The 19,129-nt window shown below is 44.8% G+C and overlaps 1 protein-coding gene across 15 annotated transcripts in view; it reads left to right on the top strand.

Moving 5' to 3' along the window:
* The window catches only part of myo3b (myosin IIIB), a 655,750-nt gene that overhangs the window by 103,128 nt on the left and 533,493 nt on the right, over positions 1-19,129 (top strand). Inside the window, exon 8 of one of the 15 annotated variants that reach the window (XM_078552145.1) lies at positions 5,853-6,125. The exons of the other annotated variants lie outside the window; for them this stretch is intronic. Coding sequence (XP_078408271.1) covers positions 5,853-6,036 — 184 coding nt within the window. The 3' untranslated portion in view covers positions 6,037-6,125. Of the gene's footprint in view, positions 1-5,852; positions 6,126-19,129 lie in introns of those variants that run through there. 15 annotated transcript variants of the gene reach the window in all.

The following is a 19,129-nucleotide window of genomic DNA, read 5'->3' on the forward strand; positions in this document are numbered from 1 at the left end:
CACTTTTCTCAGACAAAGACCACCACCTTCAACACCTCTTTGACCCTTTTGTCTGTGACATCCTTTGATTATCTGCTCACACCACACCCTCAATGTGTCTCTTTAATGGTTAATGGACAGGAAGCAGAGAGTAGGGATAAACAACATTTTCAAGTTGGCAGACTGTAACTAGTGGAGTGCTGCAAGGATCACTGCTGAGGGCTCAACTATTTACAATCTGTATTGATGATTTAGGTGAAGAGACAGAAAGTAATGGTACTAAGCTAAGTGGAAATGTAACATTGTGAGGACAATGCAAAGAGGCTGCCAAGAGATATGGGCAGGTTAAGTGAGTGGGCAAAAAGATAGCACATGGAGCATAATGTGGGGAGATGTGAAGTTATTCACTTTGGGAGAAAGAATAGAAAAGCACAGAATATTTTTTTAAAGGTATAAAACTTCTAAATGTTTATGTTCACAGAGACTTGGGTGCACTCCTACAGGAATGCAGAAAGTTAGCATGCAGATACAGCAAGCAATTAGGAAGGTAAATGGCTAGTTAGCCTTTATTGCAATGAGATTAGAGTTCAAGGATAGCAAGGCTTACTACAACTGTATAGGGCTGTTGTGAGACAAAACTTGGAGTAGGGTGTGCAATTTTGGTGCCTGTATTTAAGCAAGGATATACTTGCATTAGAAGTTGTACAGTAAAGGTTCGCTAGATTGGTTCCTGGTTTGAGAGGTGGTTATATGATAAAAGGCTGAGGAAATTGGGTCTATACTCTCTGGACATTAGAAGATTGAGAGGTGATCTCATTGAAACATACAAAGTCTGAAGGAGAATGTGAGAGGTTTTTTCCCCTGTCTAGGGATAAGGGATTGATCATTTAGAACTGAGATGAGGAGAAAGTTCTTCACTCAGAGGGTTGTGAACCTTTGGGATTGTCTACCCCAGAGAGTTGTGGATGCTTCATTGTTGAGTATATTTAAGGCTGGGATAGATCAATTTTTGCTCTCTCAGGAAGTCGAGGGGTATGGGGAGCAGGCAGGAACAAGGAATTGGGGCAGAAGATCAGCCAAGATTGTACTGAATGGCGGGGCAGGCTTGATTGGCCTGCTCCTAATTCTTATGTTCTTATGTTGAGAGCTTGAGTAACTCAGTTGGTAGTGCTTCAGCCTCTGACCTGGAAGGCCCCGGGTTCAAGACTGACTGCAGCGCTTGCTTAAGATGGCTGCATCCCTAAGGTAAGCTATAGGGGAGATAGCCCATGCCAAGACATCAGAGCATCCAAAGTGCTGATTCAAGGATGCTGTCAAAAGAGACATGAATGCCCTCTACATCAGTCATGACAAGTGCAAAATTCTAGCTGACTATCGATGTAAATGATAATGGCTGTGGACTGAAATTCACCACCACAACAAAATGTGGTTTCAGAAACTCCAAAGCATACCTCAGCACTTCAAAGTAGGTATCATCAGAGATCATCCCCTACACCACTGGCAAGGGGCAACTCATTGACTGCACTTGTGGCAGACTTTGTCTTTTCAGAGTCTGCTTCTCAGACAACAAAAGAAGTGCAGCAGATAATTTCATCTGATGTCTCCAAACTTCTGAGGTTGCATTCCCCATCATCTCTCTCAGATGGAAGGATGCCAGTCATATTCTTAAGTACAAAGGTTTGAACCCATTCTCTAACTTGTCAAATTACCTGCAATTAATGCAATTAACATAGGAAATAGTTTGCACTGTTATGTTAATGTCATTCAAACATATATAGCTTAAGGCCTTTTAGATTGTATTTTGGTATAATCCGTGCATTCATAATGTTACAATCTGTGTAGAGACCAATAATTCTAACTGGAAATTTTTTTTTTTAGTAACTGAAAAGACCATGCAACACAATTTCACATTTTAAAGGGAAAGAAAAATTTGCATTGACAAAAGAAAAAGAACAAGCAGTATTAACACTATATCTCATAAGCACTTATTCTTTAAACCAAAATCCCGAACAGAACATTCCACACTCTACTTTCAATTTCAACCTCAAATCCCTTTTTACATTACAGGCTCTTGAGGGTTCACTCTTGGAAACAAACCAAGGTGTATCACAACTCTCAAGGATTTACTCTAATTCACCTTAGTTTCCCGGTTTTCTTCTGAGGTGAGGGGTTTCTTGGGTATTCCCCACTAGCATCCAGCTAGGCAAATCCTCCAGCCCTGCTTCAACACCTGCCGAATTTGAATTTTCCCAGCTTGAGCATGGGACTCACTTGCATCCTTGACTCTAAATCAGAAACACCCCTGTGTGTTATATTTGTAGGACAGAAAGACAATGTGTGCAACATGGAAGTCAAGGATCCAACGAAACTGGTTTATTCCAATTTGCTTGTATGTATGCATACACAAATGGCCACAACAGGGTGCTATTACATTCCTCCCCCCTTAATGAAAGACTTACTCAAATTCCATGTGACTTATATACATTTCTTGATTTTCATTTATTTACAAATGCAACTTAACCACTGGTTTCCTATTCCTAAGAGCTACTCTCCTTTCTTGACCCTTTTGAACTTGAGGAAGGACCATGACACATCTTGGTGTGAGTCTAAGGAGGGATTTTCTCCAAAATTGAAAAACACCTTGACCTTCAATTGAATTTTCCACTTCATTAGTCATGTCTGTCTGACTCTGACTTGGATCTGATCTGGTTACAGGCACAACTTGTTTTGGAGTAACGTTTGGTACTTCCACTTGTATTTCAACTATCCAGTTCATCAGACTCATTTGATTCTTCCCAACTCCCTTCTTTGTGAAGCTCTGAATGTAAAACATGATCTATACGTACAAACCGAACCTTTCCATTACCAAACATCTTGACCAAATATGTACAAGGACCACATATTTTCATGGTTCTTCCTGGTAGCAACTTCAACTACTTATGATGAATGATGTTCTTTGACATTAACCTTCTGGCTCAACTTCAGACTTCTTTCTCTCACTCTACCCTTTTCACGACCCTCTTTCTGCCTGGATTGTTTTTCTTCTACTGATTGTGCTAAATGTGGTTTCAGCAATGAGAAACCTATCTTCTAAGCAACAACTCAGCTGATGTTCTGCCGGTAGTAGTGTAAAGTGTGATGTGATGAATAAACAAAAAAATTGTCAGTTTGTGATTCAATGACAACTGACATTTCTTCCAATTTGAATCTAGCATTTGCTTAACAATGTGCACTGTGCACTTTGCTGCTCCATTTAAAGCTGGGTGATATATTGGAACACTAATGTGTTTTACCCCATTCATTCTCATGAATTTTACAAATTCTTCTGAACAAAATTGAGGTCCATTGTCGGACACAATTTCCTCTGGGAACCCATAAGCAGCAAACAAACTAAGCAAAATGTGTAGAGTTTTGCTAGCTGTTGTTTGATTCATCAGGAATCCCTCAACCCACTTCAAATAGCTATCAATCACAGTGAAGAGCTTTTGCTCTTCAAACTCTGCAAGATCTACATGCAGCTTCGGCCACAATCTAGCTGGCCACATCCATGGTTGCAAAGGTACTGATGGCGGCTTCTTTTCTACTGCTTGACACACCCTACACTGTTTCACTGTGTTTTCTATGTCCTTATCTAACACTGGCCACCAAAGATAGCTTTTTGCTAGACTCTTTGTCAAGCTCATCCCTAAGCGTTTATCATGAAATTCGCATAGCAACTGCAACCTGTACCTTTCAGGAATCACAACTCTGGTTCTTCACGTAACACAACCAGAGTTGTAATTCCTGGAAGGTACAGATTGCGGTTGCCATGACAACTCATTCCTGTGCATAAAAAAAGGCCTAAATCCAGTACTTGTGTTGGCCTGCCATTTGCAATATGGCCGTATACCCTTGCCAATACAGCGCCCTTACAAGTTGTTCTACCAGTATCATCTGTTGTGCCTGGCAACTCATCTATATGTGAGCAGAAAAATGCATCTTCAATGTTGGGCTCTACTTTTGATGGCAATGGTAATCTGGACATCACATCAGCATTGCAATGATCTCCTGATCGTATGTACTTAATGTTATGCTGGTAAGCCCATCTCTGCTAAAGTGGGTACTGGAGACTTTGGATTCAAAAAATCCATCAGTGGCTTATGATCAGTTTTAATTATGAAGCTACAAACATACAAGTATTTATGAAATCTTCTAACTCCAAATATAAAGACAATGCTTCACGTTCTGTCTGAGCATAATTTAGCTCACTGGTACTGAGGATGCAAATGCAATTGGTGTCTCCTCACCATCATCCATCACATGAGAGATCACAGCATCTACTCCAGAGAGGCATTACGTGCTAGTTTAATCTTTTTTGTACACATTGTAATGTACAAGCATTGTACCACCTATCAATTCACTTTTACACAACTGGAATGCCTCCTTGTCCAATTCCATGGAACACCCTCAAGAGTTCATTCAATGGATACAATGAATTTACTGTAGTAATTCATTAAGCCTAAAAATGATCTGAGCTCAGAGATGTTCTGAGGGTGTGGCACATTTCTTATTGCTTGAACTTTACTCTTGGTAGGATGCAACCCATCTATGTCTACTCTGTGACCCAATACTCTAGAGTGTTGAAACATTTCACATTTGTGTGCCTTTGCCTAAACCCCATGCTTTTTCAAATGTTGGAGTACCATTTTCAACCTGCCATCATGGACAGGATCTTCTGGTCGGCAAGCAGGGGCGGGGCACACTCGCCGACACGTAAAATGAGGTGGGATGATGTTGGGTGGAACTCCCGACGTCACCCCACGCCATTTCCATTTTCAGTTCGGCGGAGGTGCAGCCTAGTCAGCTGTGCGCTCGCCGACCTGTCAACGGCCTATTGAGGCCATTGAAAAACTAATTATATAATTAATGGACCTGCCCGTCCACCTTTAAGGTTGGTGGGCAGGCCGGGAGCCCTGGCGGGCTTCAGAAAAAGCATGAAACCTCATCCACGGGCAGGATGAGGTTTCATGAGGGTATTTAAATTTTTATCAAATCTTTCAATAAAAGTTATGAACATGTCCTAATTCATGTGACAGTGTCACATGAGGGGACATGTCAGGGAAATTTTTAAAATTCTATTAAATATTTTAATTCCGAGCTGATCTCCCTGAGGCAGCACTTAGCCTCAGGGAGATCTTTGTGCTCTTTTGTGCGCATGCGCGAAAGAGCACACTCCCAGCTGAGGGAATTCCCCCCCCGCCGGCACAGGGAGAGCATTTCGCTTCCTGGCGGACGTCACGCTGGGCGGGCCTTAATTGGCCTGCCCACGTAAAATGGCGGCACGCCCCTGATTGGGGGCACCAATCAGAGGAGCGCCCGCCCACACCCACTCCCACACTTCCCTCCTGATGGGGGGAGAATTTTTCCCCATGAGTCTGCCTGTTTGGAGCTGAAATAAGTATACGTCACAAAAAGCCAATTACAGCCATGAATTACTTATGGGTATATTGAGCTTTTTAAAGAAGATGTGTATGTTTTCAAAGAAACACAAGAAAGGACATTGAGCAAAAGTTGGCTAATGGAAAGTGATCACTTTTTGGAAAAATTCCTATGTGGATTATACTGACAGACCTGCCCTGAGAGAACATGGAATGTTGCACCTGAAAAGGTATCATGGCCTTCGACAAGCAGAGACACTTAAAGGGGAGATAGGAAAGATGCAAAAGACTGAACTTTAATCTCCTGTGGTTGCAGAGACAAAAGACTGATTACCACATCTCAGTAGTCATTTAAAATCCATCTCCTGTTGATTCATACCTCAAAATGTGTGAAATGGTTGGAGATTAAAGAAAACCAGACTCTGGGTGAAGACATGGTTTTCTTTTCCCTTACAGGAATGCACAGGGAAAATGGGTTAAAAAGCTAACTGCAGAGCAGTGCAAGTGTCCTGTGAGAATGGCACAACAAGAAGACCAACTAGTCATCCTTCCAGTGGCAGGCAAAGTCCCTTTCTCTCTCGCTCTCTCTGTCTGTTGCTGGAGACAAGGCTCAGCAAAGCAACAATCAAAAAGGAAATAGGACAGCTTCCTCAGCCAACCTGCAGAACCAACTGTCTCCAAACCAACTGATAAACTGCCAAAGTCAGCTCTACCGGAATCACCCAACTTAACAGCTGCAACATTTTGCCATCTATGTCTCACGGACAAGTCAAAGACTGATTCATATATATTAAAAAACTTTTATTTGGACTCATTATTTGTCATTTCTCATCTGTGTGTATGTGTGTTGCGTTTTTATTATTTTTCTCAGGTTTTTAGTAACTAATAAACTTACTCTTTCTTTGACTCAAGAAAGCCTAATTAAATTTGCTCCTTCTAAAAAATAAATACATTTGGACTGGGAAAAGGTATCCACGGGGGGAAGAGATCCCTTTTAAATTAACTTTGTTGTGACCAACTGAGGGGGTTGAATAAAGAAGTGGAGCCAGCTCATTCCTCCTCACCCAGGAGCATAACAAAATTAGGGTCCTGTTTGGGAAGTTAACAAATTGGGGGATCTCGCCCTGGAATCGGACATAACATATATATCATCCAAATTACACACTACCCCCGAATTCCTCGAAAAATTCCAGGAGCGGAAGAAACACCAAATGACAGCCTATGAAACTGAAATGGACCATGTGTGAATTAGTAGTCAAATATGACTTAGGCTCATCACCTATCTCAAGTTGAAGATAGACATTTGTCAGATTTGATTTTGAAAAACTCTGGCCTCCTGACTACATTGCGAACAGGTCTTCAATGTTTGGCAAAGTATCGGGTGGATTACACTCTAGTATCTGATTTACATTTCATCCAACGTTACTTGGACTACAATGTCCTGTGCTTTTCCACTGGATATCCTTGTGCTTTGGATTGTATAGGTCTCAACTGAACCCTCATTGAGCTGCTTGTTATGACGGGGCAGATTATGTGTGCTATGTGGATCAAATCCACGAGGGAAACCTGATCATGCGGTCACAACGATGTTGCAATTTTTATTTTATTTCGAGATGTGTGCCCTGAATTCAGTAGCAATAAGTCCACCAAGACTATAGAGATTTTTCAGAAAACTAAATTAAACATTTATTAACAAAGAAAAGATTTCAAGCACATGCATAGGTCAACAAATTGCTATTATAATAACTCCTAAATCCTCTAATTAATCTAGCTTTGTTACACCCCTGTTAAAGCAACGGTAAAAAATAGATTTAAACAGATCCAGGCAAGTCAACACAATACCCTGGACAATAGAATTCAAAGCGGCTTTTCCCAGCTTTGGTTTCTGTAGACAGCAGCTTAATGCACAAATACTGGAGGTTTTTCACACTTCTGGCAGAGCTTACAATGCCTTTCTCTCTTCGACACACAGTCTCTTTTCCTTTATACATACATACCCTTTTAATGCAAATTCTATTGAATCCACATGTCTTTGGAACTTTACCGTTCTCATAATATAACTCTTTTCATGGTGCTAATATTGTCAGTAACCTTTGGGAAAAATAAACTTACTGCTTGGCCTAGCTTCTCTGGCTAGGTATAACATCCTACCATCTTTTTGAAATTCAAACCACCCTGATTTATCTAAAAATGCAAGTTCTCCTCATCTCACATTCTAAAACTTCAGCCATGTTTACATATTTAGCATTTCAAACCTAGCTTCTTTTATTGAGTCAAAGTCTCCAGACCAGCTGGCTCCAATTCAGTTAAATCTCACACACACACATAGGGCTGAATTTCCTCCCTGTTTGGGGTGGGGGGGGGGGGTGGGGAGCAAGCGTGAACCCGATCGGCACCCCCGATCGTGTCCAGGTCTCCATTTTACGTGGGCGGGCCAATTAAGGCCCACCCAGCGTGACGCTCACCTGGAAGTGCTGAGTGCTACCTGTGCAGGCATGGGGGTTGGGGGAGGATTCCCTGAGTCAGGGCTTGTGCTCTTTCTGAGGGAGATCAGTTTAAGGTTTTAAAATTTAAATAAAGGAATAAAAAACTTTTAAAACATGTCACCTCATGTGACACTGTCACATGAGCTGGGACATGTCAATGAATTTTTAAAAGAATTTTTATTGAATTTTAAAAACACTTCATGAAACCTCACCCCGCCCGTGGATGAGGTTTCATGAAAAATGCGAAGGCCACCTTGGCTCTTCGCCTGCTCATTTAACTGTTTTAATTAGTTTTTAACAGGCCTTAATAGGCCTTTGACAGTTTGGTGGGCGCACAGCTGAACTGAAAATCTAAATGATGCGTGGTGATGTCGGGATGCCCGCCCGATGTCACCGGGTGTCATTTTATGCGTTGGCAAGTGGGCCCCGCCCCTGTTCGCTGACCGTAAAATTCTTCCCATAGGGAAACTATTCAAACCCCGCTATTAACTTACGTTTACAATAAACCGCAATAATATTATGAGAATTATTATACTTTTTGTGATATGTTCGACAATCAAATACAGTGACTGCCATTTCCTCCGGCCAGCGTCTTCTCTGTTTACGTTCTTTCGACATGCCTTGGCAAGGTGACCCTTCTTCCAGCTGTAGCACTCTACCTTCACAAATGGACAATTCTATGCCCAATTTTGGCCTGAGCACCGGGAACAGGACTTTGCCGCACTACTAACTGCTGTCACTGGGGCCTTCTGCTTACTCAGCTTATTTACTTCAGTAGACGACAGGTGGTTGTTAACTCTGACTTCTCTCGAACCACTTTCCGCCATGTTCATGGACAATGCTGTTTGGCAAGCTATGTTAAAAGTTAACTTTGGCAATGTTGGCAACTTACTGCGAGTGTGTTCACTTTTCAAACCACACACAATTCTATCCCCCAATTCTCTCTTTTAAAATTCCCAAAATTACAATGAATGGACAACTTTTTCAAAGACACTATGAACTCTCCAATGTCCTCACTAAGCAACTGATTCCTTGTTCCAAACGAATAGCTTTCAGCAATCTCCAATAACTTGGGACTGTAGTGCAGTCCAAGCATACACAAAATGTCTGACAGATGTCTTTTGGCTGAGCAGGGGCAAGCAAATTCTTGAGCATTTCATACACTTATGGGCCTGCTTCCATTAAAAATATCACCCTCCTCCTTTCCCCCACTTTCTGATTAACAGCTGGATTATCCGGATCTTCGAGGATATCATTATCAGTGAAAAACATCTCAATGTACCAAAAGACTCTTGGTCATGATTATACTCTCCCAGTTGTCCAATAATACTTGTTGATGCAGCGATTTTTGAATGTCAGTCCACCCACATGTACAAACAACCTTTTCTCTAATACCGAATTTTTAAGCCTATTCAGCAGAAAAAAACCTCTCAGTTCCTCGCTGGTTTGCTGGAAGATTTTTCAACCAAATTTATTCAGCCAGGGAAATCCACAATCCCACCTCAAAGTGATATCTTTGCAGGACAAAAAAGAGACTGTGTACTACATGAAAATCAAGTACCCAACTGAACTGGTTTATTCTGGTTTGCTTTTTTGCATACATAGACAAATGGCGACAAGAGGGTGCTGTTACGCTCTGGTTCTTGATGGCCCTCTGATCCTTGCCCATTGCTCCTGGCAGGTTCTTTCATTGCCTTCTTCCAGCTGCTCCGGACACAGACTGACCCATACAACCAAGATATGGTAAACTAAAGAACCTTCCTAACCCACCCCACTCCACAACCCATCTCTCTGGCAATGTGACACGCATGGCTTGTTCCCATTTAGAAATGCAAATGAATTATCTTTAACTTTAAACCTGCTCGTTGATCTCAAAAGTATATGGATACTTTGAAACCTTCCTTTGTTTACCAGGTGCCTTCAAACTTTCTTTGATCTGGGAAAATGACACAATAATTTAAACCCCATATTTGCACCTTCAAACCTTCTCATGAGATGCCTACAGACAGCCCATCTCTTCGAGATATTCAGAGGCCACTGTAATCCTAGGTGTGAATGCCTGTCACCACTATCCAGCAACACAATAAGATATATAAGTCCAGGCATATATTTTTTTTCTTTATTCGTTAATGGGTTGTGGGTGTCACTGGTTAGGCCATCCCTAATTGCTCTTGTTCAGAGGGCATTTAAGAATCGACCACATTGCTGTGGGTCTGGAGTCACATGTATACCAGACCAGGCAAGGGTGGTAGATTTCCTTCCCTTACGTTTTTATGACAATCATGGTCGTCAGAATTTTAATTCCAGATTTTGTATAAATTCAGATTTTGCCATCTGCCGTTGTGAGATTCGAACCCAAGTCCCCAGAGCATTACCCTGGGCCTTTAGAATACTAGTCAGTAACAATACCCCTATGCCACTGCCTCCCCAATAAACTATCTAGACCAAGCTGTCATGCATCCATCCTACGTTTAAAAATTACAATTTCCAAACTAAAAAAAAGCCAGATAATATATACATATATATTTTTATTCATTCACGGGATGTGGGCCTCGCTGGCTGGGCCAGCATTTATTGCCCATCCCTAGTTGCCCTTGAGAAGGTGGTGGTGAGCTGCCTTCTTGAACTGCTGCAGCCATGTGGTGTGGGTACACCCACAGTGCTGTTAGGATGGGAGTTCCAGGATTTTGACCCAGTGACAGTGAAGGAGCGGCAATATATTTTCAAGTCAGGATGGTGAGTGACTTGGAGGGGAGCTTCCAGGTGGTGGTGTTCCCATGTATCTGCAGCCCTTGTCCTTCAAGATGGTAGTGGTCGTGGGTTTGGAAGGTGCTGTTGAAGGATCCTTGGTGAATATATACATTAACAATAAGCTTATGTCAGGGAAGGATTTGAGGTTAATATAGTTAATGTATTTGTATGTGAAGTCTATTGAAACTAGGATTCTTATCAATTTTACTTATCAAGTCAGACTTTTTTCATACTTTGGCTCAAGGGTTAACTTAAAAAATTTAAAACTTATTTCACACAGACAATATAAATATGTTTGTTTTAAATGCTTCTCAAACTCCATGGGCAGAATTTTCCGCCAGTTGGGCGGGCGGAGCTGGAGCGGCCGCGGACCTGATCGGCGCCTGCAATCAGCTCTGCGCTGCCATTTTGCGCGGGTGGGCCAATTAAGGCCTGCCCTGCGTATTTGCCGACTCCCGTGAATAGCGGGAGTGTGCAGGCGGTGGCGGTGGCGGCGGGCGTGCACAGACCGCCAGGTCCAATGGCGACCCGGCAGTCTGTTTAAAGGAAGGCCTGGCAGCCTCCTGTAGGCTGCTAACAATGACCAGTTCCAGGTCACACCACAGGGGATCGGCTGAGCAGGGCAAGCTGGAGGGAAGGGCAGAGGAGCAGGGCAGGCTGCAGGGTCTGCCCCAGGAGCAGGGCAGGCTGCAGGGTCTGCCCCAGGAGGAGGGCAGGCTGCAGGGTCTGCCCCAGGAGCAGGGCAGGCTGCAGGGTCTGCCCCAGGAGGAGGACAGGCTGCAGGGTCTGCCCCAGGAGGAGGGCAGGCTGCAGGGTCTGCCCCAGGAGCACGGCAGGCTGCAGGGTCTGCCCCAGGAGCACGGCAGGCTGCAGGGTAGGCCAGCGGGGGGCGAATACGCCCCCCACTTTTCTGATGACTGCCTTGCTGCCCTCCTCGAGGAGGTGGCAGCATGGCGGGAGGTCCTCGTACCCCAGGATGGGAGGAGGAGGCCCCCCCACATGACCAAAAGTGCCTGGGTGGGGGTGGCGGAGGCGGTGAGATCCCGCGACGTGGTGCGGCGCACCTGGATCCAGTGCCGTAAGCACTTCAACGATTTGTTGTGCTCTGGAAGGGTGAGTACCATGTTGGCATTGGGCATTTAACCCAGCAGGTAGCCTTAGCCTTTGAGGCGCCCCCACCCCAAGTCTTACTGTTGTGAATGCATTGAATCATGTTGGCCATTTCTCGTACGCTGGGTGGGCAAGCAGATAGTGCCCATGCTTAGATCAGCCTGAGTGGTTCATGAGGAAATGAGTTCTCCCCCGCACCATGTGTTGCTCTTAGTTGCACATGACTAGTCTGGGAGCAACCTGCAAGGGATGCAGCTAGGCGCATACTCAGAACTCCAACACATGTCCTATTCACGGTGTTGAGATGGTGGAAGGGGAGCCTCAAGGTGTCATGGCCATGAACCATCTGCTGCCTTCAACGCTGTACGTAGTTGTGCCTCCTTGCTATGGGAGCAAAGACCGTATGTTTCCTGAAGTGATGTATGCACAGTGCATCCAAGGTGGCCGTTGGGGAGTGTTGGGAGCAGGCGTACTATCTTTGTGTGAGTGATCAGCAGTAGCGGGGAGAGGAGGCACTGGAGGCCTGAGATTGGGCCACTGTGGTTGGGGTGCAGCGTGCATGTGCAGAGTCCATGTGCAAATTGCCACAATGAATGGTCTTCTCTCTTTCTCAGGAGAGGAATGTTCATAATGCGTCAGAGCGTTTGGGGATTGGAGGTGGCCAGGCTCACATGATGTTAAGCTGCTTCGACCAGGAGGCCCTGGAGCTTGAGAGGTGCCATGTGTCCCGGTCAACTGGTGTCGGTGAGTTTGGGGTGGAATGGCCAGGTATGTGAGGCCAACAGTGAGATCTGCAATGTCCTCCCAACATCCATAGCACTGATGATTGTTTAATTTGTTATTGTTGCAACATTGCTCGGTCACATACTGATAGAGTCAGAGGTGTGGATCATAGAAAAAGGCCCTTTGGCCCTTTGAGGATGCATGCGTCAAACACCTTCCTAAGTCTCCTAATCCCATTTTCCAGCACTATCCCCATGGCCTTGTATTCCATGGCATCGCAGCTGCACATCCAAATACTTATTACATGTTAGGAGGGTTTCTTCGTCCACCACCCTTTCAGGCAGTGCGTTCCACATCCCCAGCACACTCTGGGCTGAATTTTGCCGCCGGCGAGCATCGGGTGGGGCCCGCTCGCCGACACGTAAAATGACGCGGGATGACATCGGGGGAACCCCCGACATCATCTCACCCCATTTAAATTGAGCCGGGGGAAAGGGATGAAGTATGTCACTGTGTGCATGTTAACTGATCCACTGTCCTTTTTGTTAATTTCAGCATCATCAGAGCATGGCCGCCAGGAGGAATTGCAGATGCCTCCTCTCACATCTGAGGCCCCTCAAGTGTCACCTGCGTCACATCATTTCTGCGAGGCAGGCACCAGCGCAGATACTAGCACCTCGGTGGGCATTGCAACATTGGCTAGTGTCCCGGGGCACAGTGGAGAGGGCACTTCACAATCACTGGAGGAGCTGGCAGAGACAGAGAGTGCCCATGGTGCCAGCAGTCGGAGGACTGCAAGGGACCAGGCACATGCTCAGTCAGTGTCGTCTGGAGTTGTCCGCGACGCAGCAGCTGCAGGAAATGCAGCCGGGTGCGTGGGAGCATCTGGGGGTGTTACTTGAGCCTGTGCTTTGCTTGGTGTCCGTGGTTGAGGAGTCCACGTGGAGCATCACTGATGCAATGAGCCTCACGGCAGAGCGTCATGCTTCCTCCATGGAGAGAGTGGCGACTCTCGTGGAGAGGCGCCTCCAGGAGATCAATCAGGTCCTGCTGGGGTTATGCTCGGACCTGCAAGCCCTCACAGCGCCAGTGGCCACAGCTGGTCAGTGCCAATGTGCCTCATATGCCACTCTGAGCGATGGGGCGGCACCAAGACGTAGCACCCGCAAACAAAAGCATAAGGCACCTTAGGCACACCACAGGTTTCTCACTGGTGCTTTTGTGTTGGCCCGAGATTAGGTATTTACAATGTTTTTCTGCTTGCTTAACGTTTTGTTTTGGATTTGTGAGAACTTCTGATGGTTAAAATAAAAACCAGATGTGTTAGTATGGCTGAGGATGGCTCCTTTGTTCTGCATTTATATGTTTAAGATAAATGTCATGAGTGTTTGTTTGGACATTCAAGTTAATGCCCAAAGCCCTTAGTTGCTGCTGATGACCTGGCAAATTTAACACTTAGGTGCTGAGCATGGAAGTGCCAGGCAAGGCTGGTCCTGCTGATCCATTTGTGTTGAGCTAGCTGAAGGTTCGTTGGAGTAAAGCTTCCCGGGTGTCCCTCCCTCCTTGGTGTAGTCCCGGGTCAGCGTTTAGCCCCTCATCATTCCCCTGTGCTTCCTCATCCTCAGAATCAGTGCTGGACACATCGTGTGCAGCCGCATCCACTGCGTCAAAGTCTTCATCGTCCATTGCATCCCCCCTTTCCAGCGCAAGATTGTGGAGAGCGCAGCATGCAACCACTATCACCGACACACGATCTGGGGGTTACTGGAGTGCGCCCCCTGAGCAGTTCAGGCATCGGAAGCACATCTTGAGAAGACCGATGGCTCTCTCCGCCACAGCCCTTGTGGTGCCCTGACTCCTATTGTACCGCTGCTCAGCTTCTGATATTGGATGGTGGAGAGGCGTCATGAGCCACCTTCTGCTATCACCCAGCAGCCATCCATCAAGCTGAGCCCGAACACTGAAGAGCCGCAGCACCTGAGAATGTCTGAGGATGTAAGAATTGTGGAGGCTGCCTGGGTGCCTTGCACAGACTTGTAGAATCAGCATCCTGTGATCACACACTATCTGCACGTTCATGGAGTGGAAGCCCTTCCTGTTGACGAAGGCATCGGGCTCACCTGCTGGTGCCTTGATGGCCACATGTGTGCAGTCTATTGCACCCTGGACACGGGGGAAGCCAGCAATGGCCGCGAAGCCTCTGGCTCGCTGTGCCTGACTTGCCTGGTCCCAGCGGAAGTGGATGAAGGTCAATGCCCGTCTGAACAGAGCACTTGTAACCTGCTTGACACAAGTGTGGACAGCTGATTGGGAGACACTGCAAAGATCACCCACCGAGCCCTGGAAGGAGCCTGAGGCATAGAAGTTGAGGGCAACTGTGACCTTCAGAGCCACTGGCATGGGGTGTCTGCCCACACAGGTAGGAGAGATCTCGGGGTCAATCATCTGACAGATGCAGTTGACTGTCTCCCTTGACACTCGGTGCCTCCTTCGGCACTGCACCTCAGTCATATTGAGGTAGCTGCTTCTCCGCCTGTATACCCTGGCAGCAGGACAGTGGCATCTTCTGTGATCCCTTCCACCTTGGATTAACTCTTGGCCCTGCACCCCTTGTGCCTGCGCCTGTACTCCAAAAGGTGGCTCCCCTGGAGGCTGATGTGCACTCATGGCTTCCTCCTTATTCTAGCCCTCCCTTCCTCAGAGGAGCTGCCTCCAGTGGACATGTCAGAACCCATACCCAGGCTAAGAGGAGGCCTCCGGAAAGCTGCAGGCCCGATAAAGATTCCTGACTGCAGAGTGCTGTCCTGAAGGTTCAAAGTACACAGAAAGCTGCTGGAATTCGTTCTGAACTGCTGCAGATCACACAGGCAAGTTTAAAAAACGTCCTCCAATAAATACTCCACAGACCAGATTGACAGCCCCACTGAGCCCTCTTATCCCGCCCGTGGATGAGGTTCATTCAAAAGTCTCTTGCCCGCATGCCCGTTGCGTCTGTGTGCCGACCTGAAGATCACACAGGCGCCTGAAAATTGCTGTCAATTGACGAATTAAGGGCCTTAACTAGCTCGTTAATAATGGCGGGTGCGCATTGAACTTCATTGCGCACCTGCCCAGCGAAATATTGTGATGGCGCGTGGTGAGGTCGGGACGCTCGCCCGATGTCACCGCGCGTCATTTTACGCGATGACGTGCAGGGCCCACTCCCAGCATGTCAAATAGACAATTCTGCCTCATCTTTTATTAGGGTCTGTCATAACTCACTATTAAGCTATCATACACATGGGCCTGTGTGTCATTTTGCTTCTGGTACTGTCTAATCTTGTAGATTGAACAAATAAATTACCCGAAAGCTCTGTAATGGAAATTCAGAAATATGGTATTTGGGTAATTTTCATTCCTTTTATCAAAATCTCTTGTGAAATATTACTGTGGTCCTCTGCTGTTAAATCATTACTATACACTGAATGTAAATGTACATCTGTTGAGTTGAATTAGGAAAATTAAATTAGTTTTTTGGCAACTAGTGGGATGTTGACAAAAGGTAGTGTTTGATGTCAGTAGAAGGATATAAGTAAAGAGCCACAGTCATATGGAATTAGAAAGAAGGTAAGATGTAAGACCTGAGAATAAAATTGTAAATTGGCATTGTGATGAGAGAGAGAGAGTTCACTGATTGGCATGTTTTCAACATGTTTGTTCTTATTTATCATTATGTGGATCAGTATAGTTGAAGTTATTTAAAATAAATTGACTTTGAAAGTTTGAATTCTGAACAGTGACAAATCTGACTTTTTACTGGTTATATTCACACTGCTGCCTATAATCTTGGTAATGACTTTGACTTAAAATAGATTCCTTCTAGTATATTTGAAAGATTCAGTCAGTAGGGGAAGATCAATGCCACTATCCTGAGTACAGATTAGTTTGACTGAAGACTACTTGGCTGCAGCTCCAGTTGCACCATTGTGTGATGCTTTATAATTCTATTAACACTTTAGGTGTAGAAAATGTAAAGCAGTGATACTTAAAATTACATGAGGGGTTGCCAGTTACATGTCATAAGCAGTACCACATGCCTCTCCTTTTGGAAAAAAAAAGTCCAGTGATGATCTGAGGCATTGCACACACAAGTTATCAACACATATAGCAATTAGGTCAAATAGGATTGAAAGGCACATGGATAATTGGGCCCAGGCAGACTTAAGTGCTGGGTAAGAAAATAGGATCATTTGTGTCCACATTTTGGGGACTACAAGTACCCTTGCATCTCCAAAATGGCGTACCAGCACACTTGTGGGATGAAGCACACCAGCTACCATATTGTTCAGGGTATTAGTGTGCACATAATGAATGCCCACTGGAAGTATGCAAAGCAGACACATCCATCACAAATATGCATGCAGATTGTGATGTCAATCAATATGCAATGCAAATCTGATGCCAGTGGTGACATTTTGGACCACAACACTCCCACTAAGGCCCTCCCATAACCTCACACATCTGAATGTGCATTCAGCAGCAGGAGGAACCCCCAGCTGCAGTGCTATTTAAAGGGATCATCAATTATTTACACGTTAGTTGATGGTTGATTTCTCTGATTTCTTCTGGTTATTGCTTCAGTTCTACAAGTGTTTGACTCTTTCTGTAATTGTTTAAAGTTGCAACAGTCCACAGGGTATATTGTGGCAGATGCTGAAGGAGCTTTTGTTGACTTCAAGTCTTCTGCTCCCAGACATGGGTGCACTGGTGGTCATTCCTCTTGGAAGACTGCATGATCTGGAGAATGAATAGAGGCCATGCAGAACAGGATAAGCTGCTGGAAGAAGAAGGAGTGAAAGAAGGGCTCTCAGCAGGAGGCCATATTCACCTAGGAATGTTCAGGATGAAATTTTCCTCCCTGAATTTTGATGAGGAATAATATGTGAGATGTCTGCAGTTCAGAAAGGATATCTTCATTGATATCTACCAGCACCAGCAGCCACAACTGCATGCTCAGGGCATGGCCAGGATTATGTTGCCAGTGGCTGTGAAGATGACTGTGGCAATGAACATTATATGCATCTAGCTTCTTGGACCTGCCCCCTCCCATGTTGTACCGCTTTTCAATCTTTCCCAGATGAGACTCACTTCCTGTATGACTGTCAGTGCCTGTTCCAGCCACAATGCACTTTTCTTTTTAAAAGATGCTTTCTAGATTTAAATGCTGCTAGCCATTCATGATATTGGACTCCAGCTGATGTACCAACAGTGCTGGCTGAGCACTGAAATCATTGTATTGAGCAGGCACACAAAATTGGCATCCTGCCTACATTACAATCAATACGCTTGGGTTAACCACGTATCATCATCTCCACACCTTTTTCCAGGGCCTATCAAATTTAGCCCCCACTGCATCAGGATAAGGCTAGCCTACAAATGCAAAAAATGGTTAATTCTACATAAAATACATAAACATGGAATGTAGTTTTCACAGTGAGATTAATCTCATCATTTTGAGGGAAGGCTAATAAGGATGAAACTTTACTAACTTTTAGACATGGGTCCACTTTTAAGCCAATTATCCAATAGCTAAATTGCTTTAGATTCTGTTAGATCCTACTTGGCTTCAATTGTCCGTCCTGTGAGAGTGTGTAGTGTGTCTGTAGTGTACGAGGTGTGTTCAAAGTGTGTGAAATTCAGACAAGTAGTGGCTCACAATGTCATCCAGCAAAGAGCGAAGTCACTTTCATGATTAAAACACCCTCCCTTATGATTTTGGGTTCCCACATCTCCGTTAAAAACCGATCCACCCAGCCCCCAGACTGTGCAAATTGAATGAGGCAACACCTGGGGCAGAATTTTTCAGTCGGTGTGCGGGGGCAGGCCTGACACCCCAACCCGTAAAATGACATGTGATGACATCGGGCATGCATCTCGATGTCATTGCGCTGAGTTGCGTTGTTTCATTCAGTGGGCACGCGCCGGAGTCGGCTATGTAAACAGCCTATTAAGGCCATTAAGGATCTCATTAAGGTTATTGTAAATGCTGCCCATCCAACCTTAAGTTGGCAGACAGGCGAAAAGGCCATGCGGCTTTCGCGTTTTTTAGGAAACCTCATCCACGAGCGGGATAAGGTTTCCTAAAGCTTTTATTAAATAAATAAATACATTTTCATAAATATAAAAACATGTCCCATCTCATGTGACACAGTCACATGAGGGGACATGTTTAAATAAATTTATAAACCTTTTATTTAATAATTTCAGAAGCCCTTCACTCTCCCTGAGGGACGGAGCTGCCTCAGGGAGATTGAAGCGCTCTTCCATGCGCATGCATCCATCCCCATCCGCTCCCGCTGAGCCTGACCGCCAACTGAAAACTTCTGCCCCTGAATACCAAAGTGCTGAAAGGGAACCATTTTGTCATAATGGTGTGAGCTGCTTAAGATTACATACAACAATCTTGTTTTGTGTACTAATTAAAATTTCATTTGAAGTTACTATGGCCTAATATTATGGTAATAAACTGAGTTTAACATTACAAAAATATACATTCAAAAATCAAGTGAAGACAGAATTTAAAAAAGATATTAGAAAAGTTGTTGGGAAATACTGAGGACTATATAAATGCAAGTTTCTTTGCTCCTAAGAGTGTTAAAGCAAAATAATAAAAGTAAAACAAAC

This window comes from Cetorhinus maximus, chromosome 11, assembly GCF_964194155.1.
Source record: "Cetorhinus maximus chromosome 11, sCetMax3.hap1.1, whole genome shotgun sequence".
In the NCBI taxonomy this organism is placed as follows: Eukaryota; Metazoa; Chordata; class Chondrichthyes; order Lamniformes; family Cetorhinidae; genus Cetorhinus; species Cetorhinus maximus.